This window comes from Pelodiscus sinensis, chromosome 17 (genome assembly GCF_049634645.1).
Source record: "Pelodiscus sinensis isolate JC-2024 chromosome 17, ASM4963464v1, whole genome shotgun sequence".
NCBI lineage: Eukaryota > Metazoa > Chordata > Testudines > Trionychidae > Pelodiscus > Pelodiscus sinensis.
This window is the reverse complement of record NC_134727.1, coordinates 28213068-28235147: the sequence shown is the minus strand read 5'-3', so window position 1 is coordinate 28235147 and position 22080 is coordinate 28213068. Positions and strand designations below refer to the sequence as shown.

Below are 22080 nucleotides of genomic sequence, written 5' to 3'. Positions count from 1 at the left end.
AGCAGCATTACCAATACTTCCACTGTTTACTGGGCTCTTAGAAGACATTTAGGAGTAAATTAGAGCTAATTAACAGCTATAAGTTTCCCTTGTTCAGTAACTTTCTAAAAAGTATGTTGCATAATTAAGTTTTAAAATAATTATAGCGGTTATTAGCCACATTTCTAACAAAGTATCAGAAAACATAGCTACTGCTTCAGAATGTAATGCATGATTAAGAATGGGAACTTTACTTAAGGTGAAGATAAATTACTACAACTGGCAAACAATTGTTCTACTGTCAGAATCCATGACTGTAGAGAATACATTGAACATAATATACAATAAACCAGTTCAGACTTGGTGTCATCAGGTGCCACTAAATAGACTTTACTGAGCTGGTAGTGATTTTGTTCACTATTTCCCCCTGAAACTACTTGCTTCCCATTTTCTGACAATGCAATCAAAAAGGGTAACTGTTCATGCTACTGTTTGGAAGGTCCAGAAGCAGATCTGCCAATTGTCTGAAGGTTTCTCTGCACTCAAGCAGGGCATAAAAATCAATCCAAACCTTTTTCTGCCCTGTAAAGGAAAGGGATTTTCAAATTTGCATTGCCGCCAAACACATAGTAATTATTCACTCCAAAGCTATACAGGCAGTCCCCGGGTTACATGGATCCGACTTACATCGGATCCCTACTTACAAACGGGGTGAGGCAACCCCGCACTAGCTGCTTCCCCCCAGCAGACCAGGGAGACGTGAAGCTAGCCCCCTCCCCCCCCGCAGACCAGGGAGACGCGGAGCGGCTTTTCTCAGCAGACACCTCATCTTGAGAATAAAGGACTGAGGGAAGTGAGGTGTGGGAGAATAAAACTGAGCTCTGGAGAAATGTTTGGCTAGAGTCTCCCCTACAATATGTACCAGTTCCGACTTACATACAAATTCAACTTAAGAACAAACCTACAGTCCCTATCTTGTACGTAACCCAGGGACTGCCTGTACAAATCTGGAAGAGGATAGAAGGATCAGAGTATGGTATCCTAGATGCTAAACACAAAACCATCTCCCTTCAGTATTTCCCAATCTAAATTTATACACAGTTCTAATATTTAGCAGTTCATAGTTCTGAAACACTGTACAAATATTAAACTTCAGAATATCTCTATGAAGCAGCAAAGTATCATTTTCTCCATTTTTCCAGAAGGAGAAATTGAGACCCAGAAAAACTCAACACAGGTCGTCGCTTGCCCAAAGAATCATTTTTAATCCATGTTAGACTAGGATTCGAATTCAGGAGTTTCTGTTCCACTAGGTCACACTGCCCCTGGGTATCATAGGGCACGTCTAAACTGTGTTTACTTTCAAAAGAAGATATGCAAATTCGGTGGGAATTTTCATATCGTCTTCCGATTGCTTTTTCGAAAGAGTTTTTTTCAAAAAAGCAAGCAGTCTAGACATGGTTCTTTCGAAATCCCTCTTCCCCCCTTTTTTTAAAGAACCTTCTTCCTCAAGAATTGCGGTTTACAAGTTCTTTCGAAAAAAGTTTTTTTTTCTAAAGAACTGTGTCTAGACTACTTGCTTTTAAAAAAAAAACCCGAAAAAACAATCAGAAGAAGATATGCAAATTCCCACCGAATTTGCATATCTTCTTTCGAAAGTAAAATGTAGTCTAGACATGCCCATAATTAGGTACTGTATGAAATCCATTGATGTGTGTGCAAGAAGACCAGAATTTCAGTAGATAATGCATTGTTCCATGATGGTTCATTTTTAGCATAGACAGTGTTTAATAGAAGGACATGATCTTACAAACCGTCACCTATAAAAAGAATAGATCTCATGCAGTGTCCCTTGTGCTAGACACTCCATTAATTCATGTATACTGTCACCAACAGCTTAGGCTTTAAATGTAATAGAAGAAAGAACAAGCATTGCAACATTTGTGGGCATGTCAGTGAATAAAATAGTGTACCAAACACACCTTCTTTTTGCCTTTACCATGCTAGATCACATGGTTATGAAATTATATTAAATATTACTTTATGGTAAGAAAGACTGAAAACATAGATTTGCAATCCATTGTAAAATGCATACTTTATGCAGAAATTATTATAAAGTCTGTAACTTATATGTACTGCATATTTTGTAGTATAACCTTAAATTCTCTGTATCGCAGTTCCCTCAGACATAAAATGAAATGATCATCCTTAGCTAATCTTTTTTGAGGAAAAGTGATGTATAAATGTCAGGTTAAGTAGGCCATATCCTGAGATTCTTACTCCATTTTTATTGAGGTCAGTTCCCACTAGAGACTTACTACTTACCTGAGTAAGAGCTGACAGAAAAATTGAGTAAGGGCCTAAGGATTTTTTCCTTTATTATTTGATTGTATTTTCCATAATTTTCAGACTTCATATATTTACACAGTGAGAACTGAACTGTGCCAGATAGAAAAGTCCAGCCAGCTTCCATGATATAAAATGCTTCAGGGGTAGGGATGTAAAATTTAGATTAATGGGCTAATCGAATAGTTGATGCAATTTGCATTGACTATTCAATTAGTCCATAAGGGCACCTTTGCCTTTGAAGTGTAGCAACCACTCCAGGGTTTAAAGGCGAAAGCATTGCAGGAGCACAGGGCCAGTGGAGGACTCAAGCAATCCTCCGCTGGCCCCGAGTTTACTGTGGTGTTTCAAACTCTGAGTCCCCAGATGACCCTAGGCTCCATGTGGCGCTGCTGCTTTGAAACGCTGCAGGGAGCCCAGCATCAGGCTCCATGCAGCATTTCAAAGCAGCAGCACCACATGGAACCCAGGCTCAGCTGGGGAGTCCCCAGCAGACCCCGGGCTCAATACAGCTCTGCCACTTTGAAACACCACGTGCAGCATAGGGCCAGCTGGGGACCTGGGCTATATGAGGTGTTTCAAAGCGGCAGACCCCAGGATCCACGTGACGCTGCTGCTTTGAAACGCTGCATGCAGCCCATGCAGCTTTTCAAAGCGCAGCGCCGTGTGGAGCCCAGGTCCTAACCCCAGGGTCCGTGCAGTGCTACTGCTTTGAAGCACCCTCTTTTTCATTCCCCCCCCGTTTGCTGCCTCTTTCTGATAGAAGCAGCAAGAGGGGGAAGCCACTAGTTGACTAGTATGTTGACTGTCTGATAAGCATTTGCTTATTGGATAGTTGAGTAGTCCTTCACATCTCTGTTCAGGGGTATCCTTGTTTCTGTGGGTGTATACTCTGAAGAATTGTTGCACGCCTGAATCCTAACATCTTCATGCACAAATATTACAAGAGTCAAGAAAGGCATAAAGCTGAATATAACTATATGCATTTACATATGGGACAATGTTATATGTTTTAAAAAATGCGACATTGAATGAAATGTTTGGGGATGACTGCTGAATGCTTCATAAGCAGTACCTACTCATGACACCAATAGTTATTAAGTGACTAATCTGGCTGGTTGGGTGGAAAACAAAAGACACCATTATCTTGTCAAAGGCTATAATCTTTATAATCAGATAAGGTTTGATGGAAGAAATGAGCTATAAGAGCATATACTGCTTTATTTAATCAAGTTTGGGTCTCTAATAGCTATTCACACTAGTGAAGAGGAGTTTGGGAATGGTTAAAAGCATCATTTTCTATTAATTCAAAAATTTGACAGCTTTTTAGCACTTAGTGCTGCGATGCAAAAACTGTTAATGCATTATATGGAGAAATAGTGTTAATATAAAATAATATATACATAAATTAATAGTTAATTAATTAACTTATCTTATCAATTTAATTTTTAGAATACTGGAAATACACCAAATGAAAATAAAACCAATCTGCCAGATGTGGAATGAGCAGTTTAGCAGCATGAAGCTTGAGAGACTGCAGACTCACAGTACAGTAAAATCTGTGCTTTTCTATTAACCTTTCATAAATGAAGATATTTGGATATTTCTGCAGAAAATTTTATAGACTTCATATAATATTGTGGTTATTCTCCAAGAAATTATTTTAGATGCATTAGTCCTAAAATGGCTTATATAAATGAAGATTTCATTAAACTTTTATGGAATATGAAACACATAAACTTATTTTTGATGGCTAAGTACCAACATTAAGCTCCTTCCAGTGCTTATGCATAAAATCTGTATATTTTACTAGATGTCCAGCTGATCTAAAATTGGCTGAAGATCATTAATTAATCTAAAATTTCTATAAGAGCCTGTTACTATTTTCTCTGATAGATGATGACCTAAGACTTCTGTAATAGTATATTGGATAACAAGGGATCATGAAATCGGTTCAGATATTTTAGGGTAGCAAGGACCACATTTTCTGGCTGTTTAATTTTAGCACCCATTTTTTCATAAACAATTTATTGTGACTGCATATGTGGTTGTGTACCCATTTTACATGTGCGGATTGGGCATTGACCATCTACCCTGTTTTTAAACTGTTTTTGTATGCAAGGCTGAGGTATGTACATTTTAGCATGTACAAAATTGGGTACAAAAATCAGAGATCAGAGATAAAAACCAGGTCCTTTGTGTTTTCAGATTTATCATTTAGGACAGTAAGCTGCATACATCCTTTGCTCATTAGGGTTCTTTGTACTATTTCTGTTGTGATTTCTGAAAATTAAAGAAACTAAATCCAGAAAATTATTTGTGCTGAAAATACTCATGCTCTTTGAGTAAGCAACTGTTAAGATAACTTACCCTAGGTGTAACACTCAGATAAAAATATTTGGCTCGTATAATTCCTGAATTAGAATAGTCAGTGCAATCATTTTAGTTGAGTTTTTAATATTTTATCATTTTAAGGGAAACCAATTGAAGGATGGAAAACATTTTCCTTACATGCACTCTGAACAAAGACTTTGGAATAGGTGTGATATTTAAACAAAATATTTTTACAAAAGGTTTCTACAGAACATTGTTTCACAGCTACATCTTTTTTTTTTTATTTATAAAAGGATCTGGGAAACATGTAATAACAAAGTTGATGTTAAAAGGGAGAAGGAATATATTTTCTGTATGTATGCAGAATATAACCAAGTTCTTGCTTCACAGTATCTGCAGGGAAATACTACAGTTAACTGTCTGTTCTCTATTATTATTTTTTTATTCCATTGAACCATAAGAGTTCAATCTATGTTGAAATTTGTCTCAGGCAAGAAGGAATATTTTAAACTAAAAAAAAAATTGTTAAAGTGTGTTTGTAATTCTTAGAAATAAAAAGGCTTCCTCAGTTTATAGACTTCTTGTGCTCTGATATATTATTTCAAAATCTTTAATTTAGTTAAATGGGTTTCACAAGCTGGCAGTCCACATGTGACTTGGCCATTGTGGTATTTAAAATAACAAAAATATATCAGGCTTCTGATAGTAATAGTAATATAGTAATATTTTACTATTGTAATATTTTAGCCGTTTCTCTAATTTGCATGTCTGAATTAATTTAACACATTCATGGATTAGACTCATTAGAGGGATCAATATACATATGTAAGAGGAACCTGCATAAACTACAAGTTTAACAAACAATAGCACACATCTGTGCAAAGGAAAATGTACTTCAGGAAAAGAGATGCATACTAAAGAACAGAGAAAGAATATAACAGATCTTTAATAGATACTTTGTATTCCTTATTGTTATTTCCTATGTTATTACTCCTGTCTTTATTGACTATGGGTCATATTCAACAACAATGCAAACAGTTACACATCATGTGCAAGAGGGTGTGACCATGTGCAAGAGAGTGTGAGAGGTGAGGTAGTGTAAATTTGAGTGATTTGGCATTTAGCAGGGCTATGTTTACAAAGAAGCATTTTGGAATGTTATTCTGAAATAACACAGTGCACATCTACACAATGAGCCTTTATTTTGAAATAATGTTGAGCTGGAGGACTTCTTATTCCAACTCCTGGTAACCCTCCTTTCACAAGGAGTAAGGGAAGTCAAAGGAAGAGTATTTTTCCCTTAACTTCCTGCTGTGTAGACAGCTCCAAAAGCCAATATAAGCTATTTCGACTTCAGCTACACAAGTGATATAACTGAAGTTGTGCATCTTAATTCCATTTTAGCCCTACTGTGTAGATGTACCCTAAGTGTGCAAAATTAATGCAAATTGTAGGCAGAGGAGATGGAAGGATAGATGGCATGTCAGGAATTAGGAAGCACATACTAACTCTTCCTTCCCTAATTCTTATTATTACATATTTTAACTTCTCTATTAACTATATTTATTTTATTTTCCAGAAGATCATTGGAGCAGCTGGAAAAGTTGTTAGATCATCACTGACTGGATGAATCAGGATTTCCTTTATTCCTTGTCTTTGTCTTTTCTCCCAAAACTATTATTAGAGCACAATAAACAGGAGTAGGTGAAAGCTTCCTTATGCTATCCATACAAAGGTGTAGCATCAAAATTTGAAGTTTCTAAGTTCTATAAAAACAATTTAGCTAACTGCATCAATGGTTTGTGGTGTATCTTAACCACTGCAAGCAGGGAGAAGAGGCCATGACTACTTGATAATGAGGACCTTGTTTTCCTTCTTGTCTTTTTCCTTAGAGACAAGGAAGAAAAATACTTGGCAGTGAAATATGTAAAACTTTGTAGTGAAAAAAACCCAAACAGGGAGAATTAAACTTAACTTAAGGCTAGGCATTTGTGGCTAAGAGAAATCTAAAGAAATCTTGATGACTTTTTAACATTGTGACTTTAAATCTAGCAATTAAAATCTAGTACTGATATACTGCGAACATTTTAAAAGGAAGATTTTATGGTAGCAAAGCAATCAAACAAATATTACTTCAGAATAGTTACATTTATTTTTATTTAATGACTGAGGTATGCAGATTAAATAAATATGTAAATATACCATGTTTCATACAGTTTCATCTTAAAATTTGCTGTAAGCCAATTATGCAGCAGTGACATGTTAGCTGTTCTGACATGTTGACAGGTTTAAATGGGAAGTATTTGTCTGACAGGCCCTAATTACAATAAAAATCAGTTGTTTTTGTGGGCTATCTCAACTGTGAATGTGAATAAACTGTACAGTCCAGTACACAATGCAGATTTGTGGTAAGCAAATATGCAATGATATCACTAGAGTGTAACTAAGAGTTTGAAATTTCTGTCCAATGTGTGCTGGATGTTCCATTGCTGCCTCCTCACCAGCAATGAACCAATACATTCCTAGAGTAGTCCTGCGATTATACTCAATGCTCGCGTAGTGGGGATATTTGAATTTAGAGATGATAGACTATGTTGAGATTTGGAAAGGTGGGCGATATTCCTTAGATGCTAGATCTCTCAAATATCATCTTTTTCAAATCTCTCTCCTTGCAGGTCTAGGGAACCATTTCTTATTTTAGAGGATGTGTAGTAGGCCCACTGCAGCCCAATCTGAAAAAGGCCTTCTTGGAGCTGGAGGTCAAATTTGGGAGGAAGAAGCACACTAACTACACACCCAACCTCAATATAGAAGATGGGTGAGCATCTGATGCTCAGAGTAAAGGAACTGAGCGATCTGGCTCAAACACATGGTGGGGGGAGAAGAAGGAGGGAGAGGCTGCAAGAATAAACAACTACAGATTTTCCAGTTATAGCCTACTGTAGTCATCTGGGACTCAGGGTGCATAGATTCTGTTCCTAGTTATGTTAAAGGCCTGTCAGCTAATGTGGGATAAGTGACTTTGCTGTGCCATGCCATAGTTTTCTCAGCTGTAAAATGGAGATGACACAGACATCCTTTCTAAATTGCCTTGAGACTCCCTAATGAAAAGGGCTTTTAAGATGTAGGTATTATTTACTGAAAACAATCAGATTCCCAAACAGGGCTGATATTTGGACTCTTCTGGAAGTCTGTTTGCCCATCCTTGTTAAATACAGAATTTGACAGGACGGGAAAAGAAGCCCTGATGAGAGACATAAACAACTTGCCAGTTTGTTTTAAGAAATTCTTCCCATAAGAACAGCCATCCTGGGTCAGATCAAAGGTACATCTACCCCAGTATCCTGTTTTCTGACAGTGGCCAATTCCAGGTGCCCCAGAGGGAATGAACAGAACAGGTGATTCCTCCCCTGTCACTCATTCCCATCTTCTGACAAACAGAGGCTAGGGACACCATTTCTACCCATCCCAGCTAATAAGCATTGGTGGACCTATCCTCCATGAATTCATCTAGTTCTTTTTTGAACCCTGTTAAAGTCCTGGTCTTCACAACATTTTCTGGCAAGGAGTTCCATAGTTTGTTGCATGAAGAAATACTTAATTTTGTTTGTTTAGAATCGGCTACCTATTAATTTCATTTGGTTACCCCTAGTTTTTATGTTATGGGAGCTGTGGCGGGGTAGCCCCGCCCCTCCCGGGAGGCGCCGGCACGCCGCAGAGAGGGGGGGAGGACTCAACCCCCGGGACGGCACAGCCCGCCGCCTGCGGCTTCAGCGCAGGGAAGCCGGCGCCCCGGCCGGGGAACGAGCCGGGGCGGGCGGGGGCGAGGGAAGCCGCCGCGGCACAAGCGGCCGCGCACGGGGCAGGAGCGGGGGAACCGGCACCCCGGCCGGGTGACGAGCCGGGGCCGGCAGTTAGCGGCGGAGGGGGACGAGGGCGGGGTGACGTCAGGGGGACGTCACCTGACGCTCTACCCTGGGAGGGGCCGCAGGCAGACGAAGGCGCTGACGTCATCTGCCTGCGACCGGCGGCCCGTTCAAAAGCGGCCGGGCGGCAGGCAAAAAGGGGGGACGCCGAGGAGACGTTTCCCCCGCAAAGACCAGCGAGCGTAAGCTGGTGTTGGAGGCCCTGGGTGGGGGCCGAGGGAACACCCAGGTGAACCGCTGGTTCCGGGGGGGGAAGAAGTGGCCCAGGGCAGGGATGTGGACCCTGAGAACAGGGGAGTTTAGGGGCCTCGACCCCCCCTGTTAGGTGGGGAGTTTTTCCCTCACCTTAGGGCCCTGGGCTGGGGTCCGGAGCGAGGGCGGGCCCGGACCCCCTTCCCCCAACCGCCGCGGGGCGCACACCGAGTAAGTTGCGGGCAGCGGCAAACAACGCGTTGGTGACTGAGGGGGCGGACGTAAGCCCCCCCGGGGGGTCAATCCCCTACACGTGGTGGAGAATGTGGGCACAGTAGGCCCCGGAACGGGGGCCTGGACGGGGTAAGCGAAATTAACAAGGTATCGATTAGCAGGACACGATGGATGCAAACAAGGTCTTGGAATGGTGGACGGAGACCCAGAAAGGGCAACAGCAGCAACAAATGCAAGCGCTACAACAACTCCTCAACCAGTTTCAGGAGCGGCAGGAGCAGATGGCGCGAGGGACACCAGTGACGGTACCGGGGGCAGCTGGAGGGACCGGAGGGGCAGAGGGGGTCGGCACCCAACTACCTATACGCCTCACGAAACTGGGGCCGGACGACGACCCAGAGGCATTTCTGGTGACATTCGAGAGGGTGGCCACCGCTGCGAAATGGCCGCCAGAACATTGGGCGACCCTCCTCGCACCCTACCTATCGGGGCCGGCCCAATTGGCCTACCGGGGAATGTCTGCCAACGACGCCTTATGCTACTTTAAAGTCAAGGAGGCCATTTTAGATCAACTCGGGGTCACCCCGGAGACCCACCGCCGCCGGTTCCGCGAGGCCAAGTACGACCCTCGCGAGCGACCGCGGGCAGTGGCTCAGCGGGTAAAAGAAGCAGGGATGCGATGGCTCGAGCCGGAGGCAAAGACGGGGGTCCAGGTGGCCGACCTAGTGATACTGGAACAATATGTCCGCATCCTCCCAGCCGAAGGACAGCAGTGGGTCCGGCGGCACCTCCCAGAGACACTGGACGAGGCGGTGACCCTTATGGAACACTACCTGGCCGCCGAGGGGCCGGTAGGGAAGGAAGCCACAGGAACCTCGAGAGAACCTCGGAGGAGCGAGACAGGGACGGCCAAGCCGGCAGGGGCCCAACACGCCGGAGGAGGATCCGGGGGCTCCCTGGGGCCCCTCCCGACAAGAAGGTTGGCACCACGGTGGAGCCGCCCAGGGGGAGAGGCCAGGATAGACCGAGCAACGGAAACGGGGCCGGGCGCCCCACTGCCCGAGGGGGCCCCGAAGGTAGTCTGCTACCAATGCGGTCAGGAGGGCCATTACAAAAGGGACTGCACCCTGATGGACTGCACCTTCGGGCAGAGGCGCACGGGAGGCACGGACAGGAGGACGGCTAGCGTGGCGCAGGTAATCCGGAGACTATGGGTCAATGGGAACCCGGTGGAGGCCATATTAGACTCGGGGTGTGGGCAGACCATCGTCCGGAAGGACGTGATATACCCAGTGCGGGTCCGGGGCGCGCCGATAGCCCTCCGATGCGTTCATGGGGACATCCACTACTACCCCACAACCCAGGTACGGATAGGGGACGGGGAGGTGGAAAGGAACTGCATAGTCGCCGTTGGCCCAAGATTGGCATACCCGCTCCTGCTAGGACGGGATTGGCCCGGCCTGAAGCAACTCCTGGGCCGGGGGGGCAGGGGCCGGGACCCCGGACAAGAGCCCGAGGTGGGGCAAGGGACCCTGGTAGCCCAAGGAGAACAGGAGGGGGAAGAAGCGATCCCAGGGGTGGCCCCGGCGGCTGAGGCATCAGGGCAGACCCGACTCGACGTCGAGGAGGGGGACTTCCTTACACAACAGCGGGAAGATCCTACCCTACGGGCAGCCTGGGAGCAGGTGCGCACTACGGGAGAAACTCCAGGAGAAGACCCGCCCAAGCAACCGAACGGACCTCGGTTCGAGGTAAGAGACGACCGCCTTTATCGAGTGTCTCCAGGGGAACTCCCAGGGGAGGAGAGATGGCAGCTTCTGGTCCCGAGGCCGTACAGATGGAAGGTCCTGGAGCTAGCGCATGAACACCCGTGGGCCGGACACCTGGGCACGGAGAAAACCCAGCAGAAGGTACTCCAGAGATTTTTTTGGCCCGGGGTGTACCAAGAGATTAAAAACTTTTGTAACTCCTGTCCACAGTGCCAGCGATCATCCGGGACTCGGGTCCCACCGGCGCCCCTTGTCCCCCTGCCAGTAGTAGGGACCCCCTTTGAACGGGTGGCATTGGACCTAGTGGGGCCACTGGAGAAATCGGGGCGAGGGCACAGTTACATCCTAGTCATCATAGACTACGCCACCCGTTGCCCCGAGGCGGTGGCCCTGAAAAGAGCTACGGCCCCCGCTATTGCTGAGGCACTGGTCAAGCTGTTCTCGTGGGTCGGGCTGCCCAGGGAGCTGCTGACGGATCAGGGGACGAACCTAACCTCGAAAGTTATGACAGAACTGTGCAGGACTTTGCAGATCCGGAAGCTCCGGACGTCGGTATACCATCCCCAGACCGACGGGCTAGTAGAGCGCTTCAACCGCACGCTGAAGGGGATGCTCCGGAAGTTCGCCCAAGACGACCCCAGGGAATGGGACAAGCTGCTCCCCGCACTGATGTTCGCCGTCAGAGAGGTACCGCAGGCATCACTCGGGTATTCCCCTTTCGAGTTGTTATACGGGCGGAGGCCGCGGGGAATCCTGGACCTGGTAAAGGAGGGATGGGAAACGTCGGTCTCCCCCGCCTTGGGGGCAGCCCAGTACGTGCAAAAACTGAGGGGGACCCTCCATACCCTGGCGGGCCGGGCACGAGAGAACTTAGGAAAGGCGCAAGAGGGGCAGAAGGCCTACTATGACAAGAAGGCGCAGGTGAGGGAGTTCGAGCCCGGCGAGCAAGTCCTCCTATTGCTACCCAGTGGGGAGTCCAAGCTCTTGGCCCACTGGCAGGGGCCCTTCCGGGTAATAAGGAGGCTGGGCCCGGTAGACTATGAAATACGGGTGGACCGCAACCGGCGAGACACGCAAATTTACCATGTAAATCTTTTGAAGAAGTGGCACCCGCGGGAGGTCCTCCTAATTGAACCCAGAGACACGGATATCGAGCTGGGTCCGTGGGGGGAGCCCGAGGTGAAAATCGAGGGAGTAAGGATCGGAGAGGAGCTACCGGGCCCGAAGCAAGAACAGCTGCACCACCTCCTCGATCAGTTCAGGCCAGTGTTGACTAGCCGACCAGGGCAGACCACGCTGGTGCAGCACGAGATCGAGACAGAACCCGGCAGAGTGGTGAGGGACAATATGCGCCCCCTTCCGCGAAAGCTATGGGGCACGGTGAAGGAAGAACTCCAGGCCATGCTAGAATGGGGGGTGATACAAGAATCCCGTAGTGAATGGCGAAGCCCCATCGTGTTAGTACCTAAGGCGGATGGGTCAACCAGGTTCTGCATCGACTTCCGCAAAGTCAACGCGATTTCAAGGTTCGATGCGTACCCTATGCCCCGTATAGACGAACTACTGGGACGCCTGGGCAGAGCCACCTACCTGTCAACCCTTGATCTTACCAAAGGGTACTGGCAGATCCCGCTCTCGCCCGAGGCCCAGGCAAAGACGGCGTTCGCCACACCGTTCGGGCTATATCAATTTAGGAACATGCCATTCGGGTTGCACGGGGCCGCAGCCACGTTCCAAAGACTCATGAACCAGGTCCTGCGAGAGCACCAGGACTACGCGGCAGCGTACATTGACGATATTGTGATATTCAGCGAGTCCTGGGAGGAACATTTAGGTCACATAGCAAACGTGTTAGGAGCCCTGAGGAAGGCAGGGCTGACGGCCAACCCAAAGAAGTGCCAATTCGGGAGGGCCGAAGTCTCATATCTGGGATACACGGTGGGGAGGGGAAAGCTCAAACCCTTAGTGGACAAGGTTCAGGCAGTACGGGACCACCCAGTCCCAACCACGAAAAGAAAGGTGCGGCAGTTCCTGGGGCTGGCAGGTTACTACCGGCGGTTCATCCCTAACTTTTCCTCGCTAGCAGCGCCTCTTACAGACCTTACACGGAAAGGACAACCAGAAAGGGTAAGGTGGACCCCAACCTGTGAGGGCGCATTTCGAGAACTAAAAGGCCGGCTGGTAAGCGCCCCCGTACTAGCTCAACCGGATTTTAATAAGCCCTTCACCCTTCAGACGGACGCGTCCGAAGTAGGACTGGGAGCGGTGTTGACGCAAGAGGAGGGGGGCGAGGAACACCCCATCCTCTATCTAAGTCGCAAGCTCTTCCCTCGGGAGAGGGGGTACGCGACAGTGGAAAAGGAGGCCTTGGCCCTCAAATGGGCTATTGACTCACTAAGATACTTTCTCGTAGGTGACGAATTTACCGTGGTGACGGACCACGCCCCATTGCAGTGGATGCAGCAGATGAAGGACACCAACCCACGGATTTTGCGGTGGTACCTCAGCCTGCAGCCCTACCAATTTCGGGTCATACATCGCCCGGGGACCAACAATGGAAATGCAGACTGGCTGTCCCGCGTGGCCGAGAACTCGGAAACAGAGACGGCGAGTGGGGCACCAGACTTAAGGGGGAAGGCGTGTGGCGGGGTAGCCCCGCCCCTCCCGGGAGGCGCCGGCACGCCGCAGAGAGGGGGGGAGGACTCAACCCCCGGGACGGCACAGCCCGCCGCCTGCGGCTTCAGCGCAGGGAAGCCGGCGCCCCGGCCGGGGAACGAGCCGGGGCGGGCGGGGGCGAGGGAAGCCGCCGCGGCACAAGCGGCCGCGCACGGGGCAGGAGCGGGGGAACCGGCACCCCGGCCGGGTGACGAGCCGGGGCCGGCAGTTAGCGGCGGAGGGGGACGAGGGCGGGGTGACGTCAGGGGGACGTCACCTGACGCTCTACCCTGGGAGGGGCCGCAGGCAGACGAAGGCGCTGACGTCATCTGCCTGCGACCGGCGGCCCGTTCAAAAGCGGCCGGGCGGCAGGCAAAAAGGGGGGACGCCGAGGAGACGTTTCCCCCGCAAAGACCAGCGAGCGTAAGCTGGTGTTGGAGGCCCTGGGTGGGGGCCGAGGGAACACCCAGGTGAACCGCTGGTTCCGGGGGGGGAAGAAGTGGCCCAGGGCAGGGATGTGGACCCTGAGAACAGGGGAGTTTAGGGGCCTCGACCCCCCCTGTTAGGTGGGGAGTTTTTCCCTCACCTTAGGGCCCTGGGCTGGGGTCCGGAGCGAGGGCGGGCCCGGACCCCCTTCCCCCAACCGCCGCGGGGCGCACACCGAGTAAGTTGCGGGCAGCGGCAAACAACGCGTTGGTGACTGAGGGGGCGGACGTAAGCCCCCCCGGGGGGTCAATCCCCTACAGGAGCAAATAAATGACTTTTCGTTATTCACTTTCTCCACACCAGTCATGATTTTATAGACCTCTATCATAGTCCTTCTTAGGCATCTCTACACTACAAAATTCTTTCAAAATAACTTGTTTCGAAATAATAACTCCTGAAATAATTTCAAAATAGCAGGTTCACACTATGGGGAAGCCTCAAAATTAGTCCAAGACAGGTTCTGTTGATGTGGATGTACTACCTTGTCTTATAGCCCCTGGAAGCACGGGGGAGTAATTAGTCTGAATTACTTCTGGGGAGTAGTTATTTCAAAATAGCAGCACCAGAGCATCCATACTGCTGCTATTCTGAAATAACTATTTCAAAATTAGTATTATTCCTCATGAAAAACAGGAGTTATTTCAAAACAACCAGCTCATTATTTTGAAATAACGGGTTTGATAGTGTGAACATGCCGCTTATTATTTTGAAATAAGAGGAATTATATATATAGTAGCCCAATGTCTGTGACTCTGTAATGCTGAAATGCTGGCTGTTCCTTCTGGGCAGCACTGTTGCCTCCCTCCTATCTTTCGCCTCCCACCATGGCGCTTGGCTGACTTCTGCACCGCTCAGCTGGGCCACCATGCAGGAGCAAGTGGTGCAGATGGCCGTTTGGACCCCACGTTCCCCATGCAGCACGGGGGTGCTGTATGGGGAGTGCGGACCTCAAACGGGTGCTTGCTCCCCCACAGCGGCACGGCTGAGTGGCGCAGAAGTCAGTCAAGTGCCACAGCAGGAGGCAAAGGGGGGCGGGGCAGTCTTGTGCATGGCCAGGGACAGGGCCTGGACGAGCGTTTGTCTCTGACGTCACAAAAGGGTGCTGGATTCAAAAGGAGGAAAGTGGAGCAGACACAGGACGTGGAGGAGACAGAGAGGAGAATGGAGGACAGCAGAGACAGACAGAGAGAGAGAGTTAGAGAGATGCAGCAGGAGGAGGAGAAGAGAAACACAGAGTGAGAGGTGGGAGGGGAAGAAGATAAAGAAAGAGATGGAGAGAGAGGGAGTAGAGCTGAGAGAGAGAGGGGGCAAGACAGTAGGAGGAGAGAGAAAGAGAGACGGAGTGGAGAGAGAGTGAGAGGCAGGAGGGGGAGGAAACCTGAGGGGGAGGAGAGAGAGAGAGAGACGGAGCGAGAGACCAAAGGCTCAGGAGAGAAGACTGACGTGGAGGAGAGACCTGAAAATCCCATCTTATGACGGGCTAATTGGCTAGTTTCAAAATAACTTCATAGTGTAGAGGCTTAGTTTCCTCTTTGATAAGCTGAAAAGTACCAATCTTTTTAATCCCTCTTCATATAGCAGCCATTCCCTTTTCTGGACTTTTTCCAATGCTAAAGTATCTTTTTTTTTTTAGATGAGGCAACCACATCTGTATGCAGTATTCAAGATGTGGGCGTACCATGGATTTATACAGGGGCAATAAGATATTCTCTGCCTTATTCTTGATCCTTCTTTTAATGAATCCTAATATTCTGTTTGCTTTTTTGACTGCTGCTGCACATTTAGGGAATGTTTTAAGAGAACTATCCACAATGACTCCAAGATTTCTCTTTTGAGTGGTAATAGCTAATTTAGTCCCCATTTTTTTGTACATACGGTTGGAATTATGTTTTCCAGAATGCATCGGAGAATACTCAAGGAGCTGATAGAGGAGGTAACTGAGTCTTTAGCTATCGTCTTTGAAAAATCATGGAACATAGGAGAGATTCCAGAAAACTGGAAAAGGACATATATAGTGCCCATCTATAAAAAGGGAAATAAGAACAACCCAGGAAACTACAGACCTGTCAGTTTAACTTCTGTACCAGGAAAGATAATGGAGCAAGTAATTAAGGAATTCATCTGCAAACACCTGAAAAATAATAAGGTGATAGGTAACAGCCAGCATGGATTTATAAAGAACAAATCATGTCAAACCGATCTGATCACTTTCTTTGATAGGATAACAAGTCTTGTGGATAAGGGAGAAGTGGTGGACATAGTATACCTAGACTTTAGTAAGGCATTTGATACGGTCTCGCATGATCTTATCAATAAACTCAGAAAATACAACTTAGATGGGGCTACTATAAGGTGGGTGCATAACTGGCTGGATAACTGTTCTCAGAGAGTAGTTATTAATGGTTCACAACCCTGCTGGAAGGACATAACAAGTGGGGTTCCGCAAAGGTCTGTTGTGGACCAGTTCTCTTCAATATCTTCATCGACAATTTAGATATTGGCATAGAGACTACACTTATTAAGTTTGCAGATGATACCAAACTGGAAGGAGTTGCAACTGCTTTGGAGGATAGGGTCATAATTCAAAATGATCTGGACAAATTGGAGAAATGGTCTGAGGTAAATAGGATGAAGTTTAATAAGGACAAATGCAAAATGCTCCACTTAGGAAGGAACAATCAGTTTAACACATACAGAATGGGAAGCGACTGACTAGGAAGGAGTACTGCAGAAAGGGATCTAGGGGTCAGAGTGGACCACAAGCTAAATATGAGTCAACAGTGTGACGCTGTTACAAAAAACAGCAAACATGATTCTGGGATGCATTAACAAGAGTGTTCTGAACAAGACACAAGAAGTCATTCTTCCGCTTTACTCTGCACTGATTAGGTCTCAATTGGCGTATTGTGTCTAGTTCTGGGCACCACATTTCAAGAAAGATGTGGAGAAATTAGAGAAGGTCCAGAGAAGAGCAACAAGAATGATTAAAGGTCTAAGAACATGACCTATGAAGGAAGACTGAAAGATGACCTATGAAGAAAACAGTTTGGAAAGGAGAAGCCTGAGAGGGGAGATGATAGCAGTTTTCAGGTATCTAAAAGGGTTTCACAAGGAGGAGGGAGAAAAAACCTTTAACCTTAAACTGCAGCAAGGGAGGTTTAGGTTGGACATTAGGAAAAACTTTCTAACTGTCAGGGTGGTTAAATACTGGAATAAATTGCTGAGGGAGGTTGTGGAATCTCCATTTCTGGAGATATTTAAGAGCAGATTAGATAGACATCTATCAGGGATGGTCTAGATGGTACTGGGTCCTGCCATGAGGGAAGGAGACTGGACTCGGTGACCTCTCAAGGTCCCTTCCAGTTCTAGTGTTCTGTGATTCTATGATTTATCAACATTAAAATTCATTTGCCATTTGGTTGTCCAGTGACCTAGTTATGTAAGATCCTTTGAAGCTCTTTACAGTCTGCTTTGATTTTAACTATTTTGAGCAGTGTAGCATCAGCTGGAAATTTGCCACCTCACTGTTTACCTCTTTCTCTAGATCATTTACGAATATGTTGAATAGGATTGGCCTCAGAACAGACTCCTTCGGGACACCACTAGTTCTTCTTCGAGTAGTGTCCCCGTGGGTGCTCCACTCTAGGTGAAGGGTCGCCCTGAGCCACAGATCGGAGCTTTTCAAAGCAGTTTTCCCCCTGTTGAGCCACGCATGCCCAGAGGGCGTCTCGAGCCCTTCCCGCCCTCTGCAGCGTGCGGCTCAACCCCCTCCCTTTCAGTTCCTCTTTAACCGCCCTCGTCAGCGGACGGAGCGAGCAGGAGCTCCCTCACAGTCTCTCAGACTGTATTTTTCTATTAGTTAGGTTACATAGTTTTTTCCCCTGTTACTCCAAGTTAGTTTCCCTTATTTTTCTCTTTGAAATAATAACAACAAAATATTTTTTTATAAGAAGAACGAAACTGACAACAAAATCCCCCCTCGGGGACTAAAACTCCCTTCAGACCGGAGCCCCGGTTGAACCGGAGCTCTCTCTCTCTCCTGGCTCCTCAGCCAGAGAAAAACACATAAACCATATGAAAGAAAAAGAAACGAAATACCAACACTTTAAAGAAACAAGCAGCAAGATATGTCTGCCTCCTCAGGCTTTAAAAAATGCGACCAGTGCCGCGAGCCTATGCCGGCTTCTGACGGCCACACGAAATGTATCCGCTGCTTGGGGGAAGCTCACTCACCCCGCAGCTGCACACACTGTGCTTCCCTCACGGCGAGAGCTAGAAAAGATAGAGAGCTCCGCCTGAGGATGATTTTATTTGATAAGACTCTGCAGCCTTCAGAGCAGGGGGAACTGCAGCATGAAACCCCCCTGCCAACGAAACCTACGAGGCAGAGAGCCTCACCATCTCGCTCTCTCCCGCCTTCTTCCTCCCCCAAAACCCAGGGAGAGGGGCAAAGAAACCCGAGGACCCCTGCTAGTAAAGCAGAGGGAAAATCCTCGCGGTCCACATCAACGTCGGTGCGCGCTGCTTCTGAGCCCTCCCGGGAACGCATTGAGAAACCCGGGCGAAAAGAAAAGCCGGCGCCGCTTCAAACCGCAGCGCCGCTGCAAGCCCCGGCACCGCGAAAAACCCCGGTGCCGCTTAAAGGAACGGCACCGCTAAAACAACCCGCACCGCAACAAAGCAAGGCTAATACACAGCCGGCACCGGTTGCGACCACAAACCAGAGCTCGGCACCGGCACCGGCAACAGACAATGAGAGGCTTCTTCGGGAGTCTGCTGCAGAGCTCTCTAAGACTCCGTCTGACTCTCACAGCAGGCAGCAACAGCCCTGCCCCCCTCCCATTGACTGCTCACCAGGGACATCCTTTGCAAGGCATTCCCCTGCCAGATCTGTGTCCCCAGTGTCCTTTCATGGCGCTCCCTTTCTAGAGGATGACCGCCATACGACATATTCTTCGCGACAGACGTCGCCAAGAGGGTCTCGTTCCTATTATCAGAGAGATGGACCGCAACAAAACCCGTGGCACCCCTACTGGTCTTACCCGCCCCCACCTTATCCACCCCAATGGGGGCCCTGGGACCAATGGGACCCGTACAGACGCCGGTCCTCAGTCCACTCCACACCATCTCGGAGAGGTCTGCCTCATCCACAGCCCCTACCCCCTGCATCACACACAGAGCAGGAAGAGGAGGAGGAGCGCTTTTCGGATAATGAATCCGACATTCAATCTATAAACGTCACTCACCCAGATGACCTGACTGCCCAACAGGACGATGCAGCGATACCATCAGATACCGTAGCGATGGATGACCTCAAACAGTTCCAGGAGCTATTTAAGCGAGTAGCAACAAGTCAGCATGTCTCCCTACAAGAAGTGCAAAAGAAACAACATCACTTATTAAAGAACCTGCATCCTGCGCTGCATAGTAAAATTGCCCTGCCGATTGATGAGGCAATCATGGAAACATCTGAAGATCTGTGGAAGACACCAGCATCCATCCAACCGACTAACAAAAAGATTGATAGGAAATATTTTGTTCCACCGAAAGACAATGACTTCCTCTTTACGCATCCACAAGCAAACTCCTTAGTGGTTGAATCTGCACAGCAAAGAGCGAAGATACCGCAATACAAGAATGGCAGTACCGACAAAGAACATAGAAAGCTAGACTTCTTTGGAAAGAAAATATATTCCTCTTCTACGCTACAACTAAGAATATCAAATTATTCTGCCCTCTTAGCGAATCACGACTTTGATAATTATTCGAAGCTCGGAGAACTGATACCACATCTCCCTGAGTCCAAAAGAGCCATCTTGAAAGCAATAGTCCACGAAGGCCACACCATCGCTCGCACTGCCCTCCAGACGGCAATGGATGTTGCTGACACAGCAGCTAGAACTACAGCCACTGCGATAGTCATGCGCAGAACTTCCTGGCTACAATCATCTGGAGTTCCCCGCGAACTTCAGCCAAAAGTAGAAGACTTGCCATTTGATAAACAAAAATTATTTGCAGCTTCTACAGATGAAATGCTACATAATAGTAAGAACTCGAAAACCACACTTCGCACACTAGGCATGTATACACCGCCCTTCAAACGCAGGCGATACACCCCATATAATACGTACAATCGTTATAGATATGGGCAATACAACCGGCCACAGAGACCCTATGAGGACACTAGGCCAAGGCAACGACCTCAGAGAAGACGACCTAATCAAGGTCGCCCACCAACTACCCAGTCCTCCAAACAGCAAATTTGAAGTCGTGGTCGAGGGTCTGCACTACCTCCCTCACGATCTAGCAATAACACAACATGGCTGCCTATTTACCCACCGTTTGCGGCCGTTCCTCCCACAATGGGAATCCATAACATCGGACCGTTGGGTTCTAGAAATAATTCGAGTAGGATACACTATCCCATTTACCACTACCCCACCTACCCTTCCCCCTACCCCGTCCCTTTTCAGGGACCCCTCTCACGACACTCTACTAAAACAAGAGATCGACCGCCTCCTTTCTATCGGAGCCATAGAAAAAGTACCAGTAGAGTTCCACGGGAAAGGGTTTTACTCGAACTACTTCTTGATCGAGAAAAAAACGGGAGGCTGGAGGCCAATATTAGACCTCCGCAAACTGAACAGGTTTCTCAAGAAACAACGCTTCAAAATGGTCACACTTACAACAATCATTCCTGCGCTAGATCAAGGGGACTGGTTCGCAGCCCTCGACCTACAAGATGCGTATTTCCATATAACTATCCATCCCGCCCACAGACGCTATCTACGCTTTACTCTCGGCCAGGATCATTTCCAATACAATGTCCTCCCCTTCGGCCTCTCGTCAGCTCCAAGGGTATTTTCAAAGGTACTAGCAGTCGTCGCTGCATACCTCAGACGCCAGAATGTCATCATATTCCCCTACCTAGACGACTGCCTTTTGAAGGGCTCAACACAGGACGAAACTGCCTCCATGATAAGTCAGACCTAATATCTCAGAGCAATGGAGCGATACTGCACCCACAGCTCCACACCCTACACCTCCAGGCTTGGCTACTCTCTGGTTCTCGGAGATAGAAAATCACTGTTCCCAACAAGTGAAAGATATCCTCCTCCACAGTAGGAGGCAGTCCACTCGAAAAACTTACCTACAGAAATGGACTCGATTTTCCCTCTGGTGCCAGCGAACCAGGATAGAACCCCGTGATGCACCATTACATATGATTTTGGACTACATTCTAGACCTTAAAATATCAGGACTCTCAATTTCTTCTTTAAGAGTACATCTTTCTGCAATAACAGCGTTCCATACTTCCATTGATGGATTCTCCATATTTGCCCATCCTATCACTAAAAGATTCCTTAAAGGGCTCCACAACGTATACCCACCCCATAAGGCACCACCCCCCTTATGGGACCTAAATCTTGTTCTCCACCAACTTACTGGACCTCCTTTCGAGCCTCTGGCTACAGTAGCACTCCCATTTCTCTTTATGAAAGTCTGTTTCTTATTGGCTATCACGTCTGTTAGACGAGTGAGTGAAATTGGGGCATTAATGGCAGTACCCCCCTACACAGTTTTTACGAAGGATAGGGTCATACTTAGACCTCATCCAACATTTCTGCCAAAGGTCTGTACAGAATTCCATGTAAATGAACCAATTGTACTACCTACCTTTTTTCCGAAACCGCATGCATCACAGAAGGACGCCACTCTGCATACCCTGGACATTCGGAGGGCTCTCGCCTTCTTCCTGGAAAGAACAAAACCATTTCGTAAATCTGAAAGACTTTTTATATCAATCGCTGAGCGTTCTAAGGGAACACCCCTGTCATCACAACGAATCTCAAAATGGATCTCCACATGCATAGTCAAGTGTCATACTTTGGGCAATAAACCACTACAGTGCCCCCCAAGAGCGCATTCCACTCGAGCCACGGCCGCTTCTACAGCCTTTTTGAACAATGTCCCCTTAAGGGATATTTACCGAGCAGCAACGTGGTCTTCAGATCACACGTTTGCCAGACATTATGCAATCCTACCGCAACTTACACAGGACTCAGCAGTAGCTACAGCGGTACTCTCTACCACCGCTAAACATTGACTCCGGCTCCCTCCAGCCATATACTGAACACTGCTTTGTAGTCACCTAGAGT

At 47.6% G+C, this 22080-nt stretch overlaps 2 protein-coding genes across 11 annotated transcripts in view; both read left to right on the top strand.

Annotated features, from left to right (window-relative positions):
* Window positions 1-17523, top strand: part of CDKL3 (cyclin dependent kinase like 3) — a 43724-nt gene extending 26201 nt beyond the window's left edge. For 7 of the 10 annotated variants that reach the window (XM_025181220.2, XM_025181217.2, XM_025181216.2 and 4 more), the window contains one exon: window positions 3778-5230. In XM_025181220.2, the coding sequence (XP_025037005.1) occupies window positions 3778-3831 (54 nt within the window). In that variant the 3' untranslated portion in view covers window positions 3832-5230. Of the gene's footprint in view, window positions 1-3777; window positions 5231-6238; window positions 8324-15554 lie in introns of those variants that run through there. The other 3 variants (XR_012896362.1, XM_025181214.2, XR_012896363.1) reach the window with 3 other exon arrangements.
* Window positions 8639-20187, top strand: LOC142818776 (uncharacterized). Its single transcript, XM_075900731.1, has 4 exons — window positions 8639-11467; window positions 11882-13525; window positions 18851-19013; window positions 19100-20187. The coding sequence occupies exons 1-4, from the start codon at window positions 9179-9181 to the stop codon at window positions 20185-20187; spliced, it is 5184 nt and encodes a 1727-aa protein (XP_075756846.1). The 5' UTR covers window positions 8639-9178.
* Window positions 20188-22080: the final 1893 nt, after the last annotated feature.

Coding starts and splice junctions, on each gene's coding strand:
- LOC142818776 (XM_075900731.1), top strand. CDS start 9,179: ATGGATGCAAACAAGGTCTTGGAATGGTGGACGGAGACCCAGAAAGGG. Junction 13,526..18,850: donor CCGCCGCCTGCGGCTTCAGC/GCAGGGAAGCCG, acceptor CTCCCTTTCTAG/AGGATGACCGCCATACGACA. Junction 19,014..19,099: donor CCCTGGGACCAATGGGACCC/GTACAGACGCCG, acceptor CATCACACACAG/AGCAGGAAGAGGAGGAGGAG.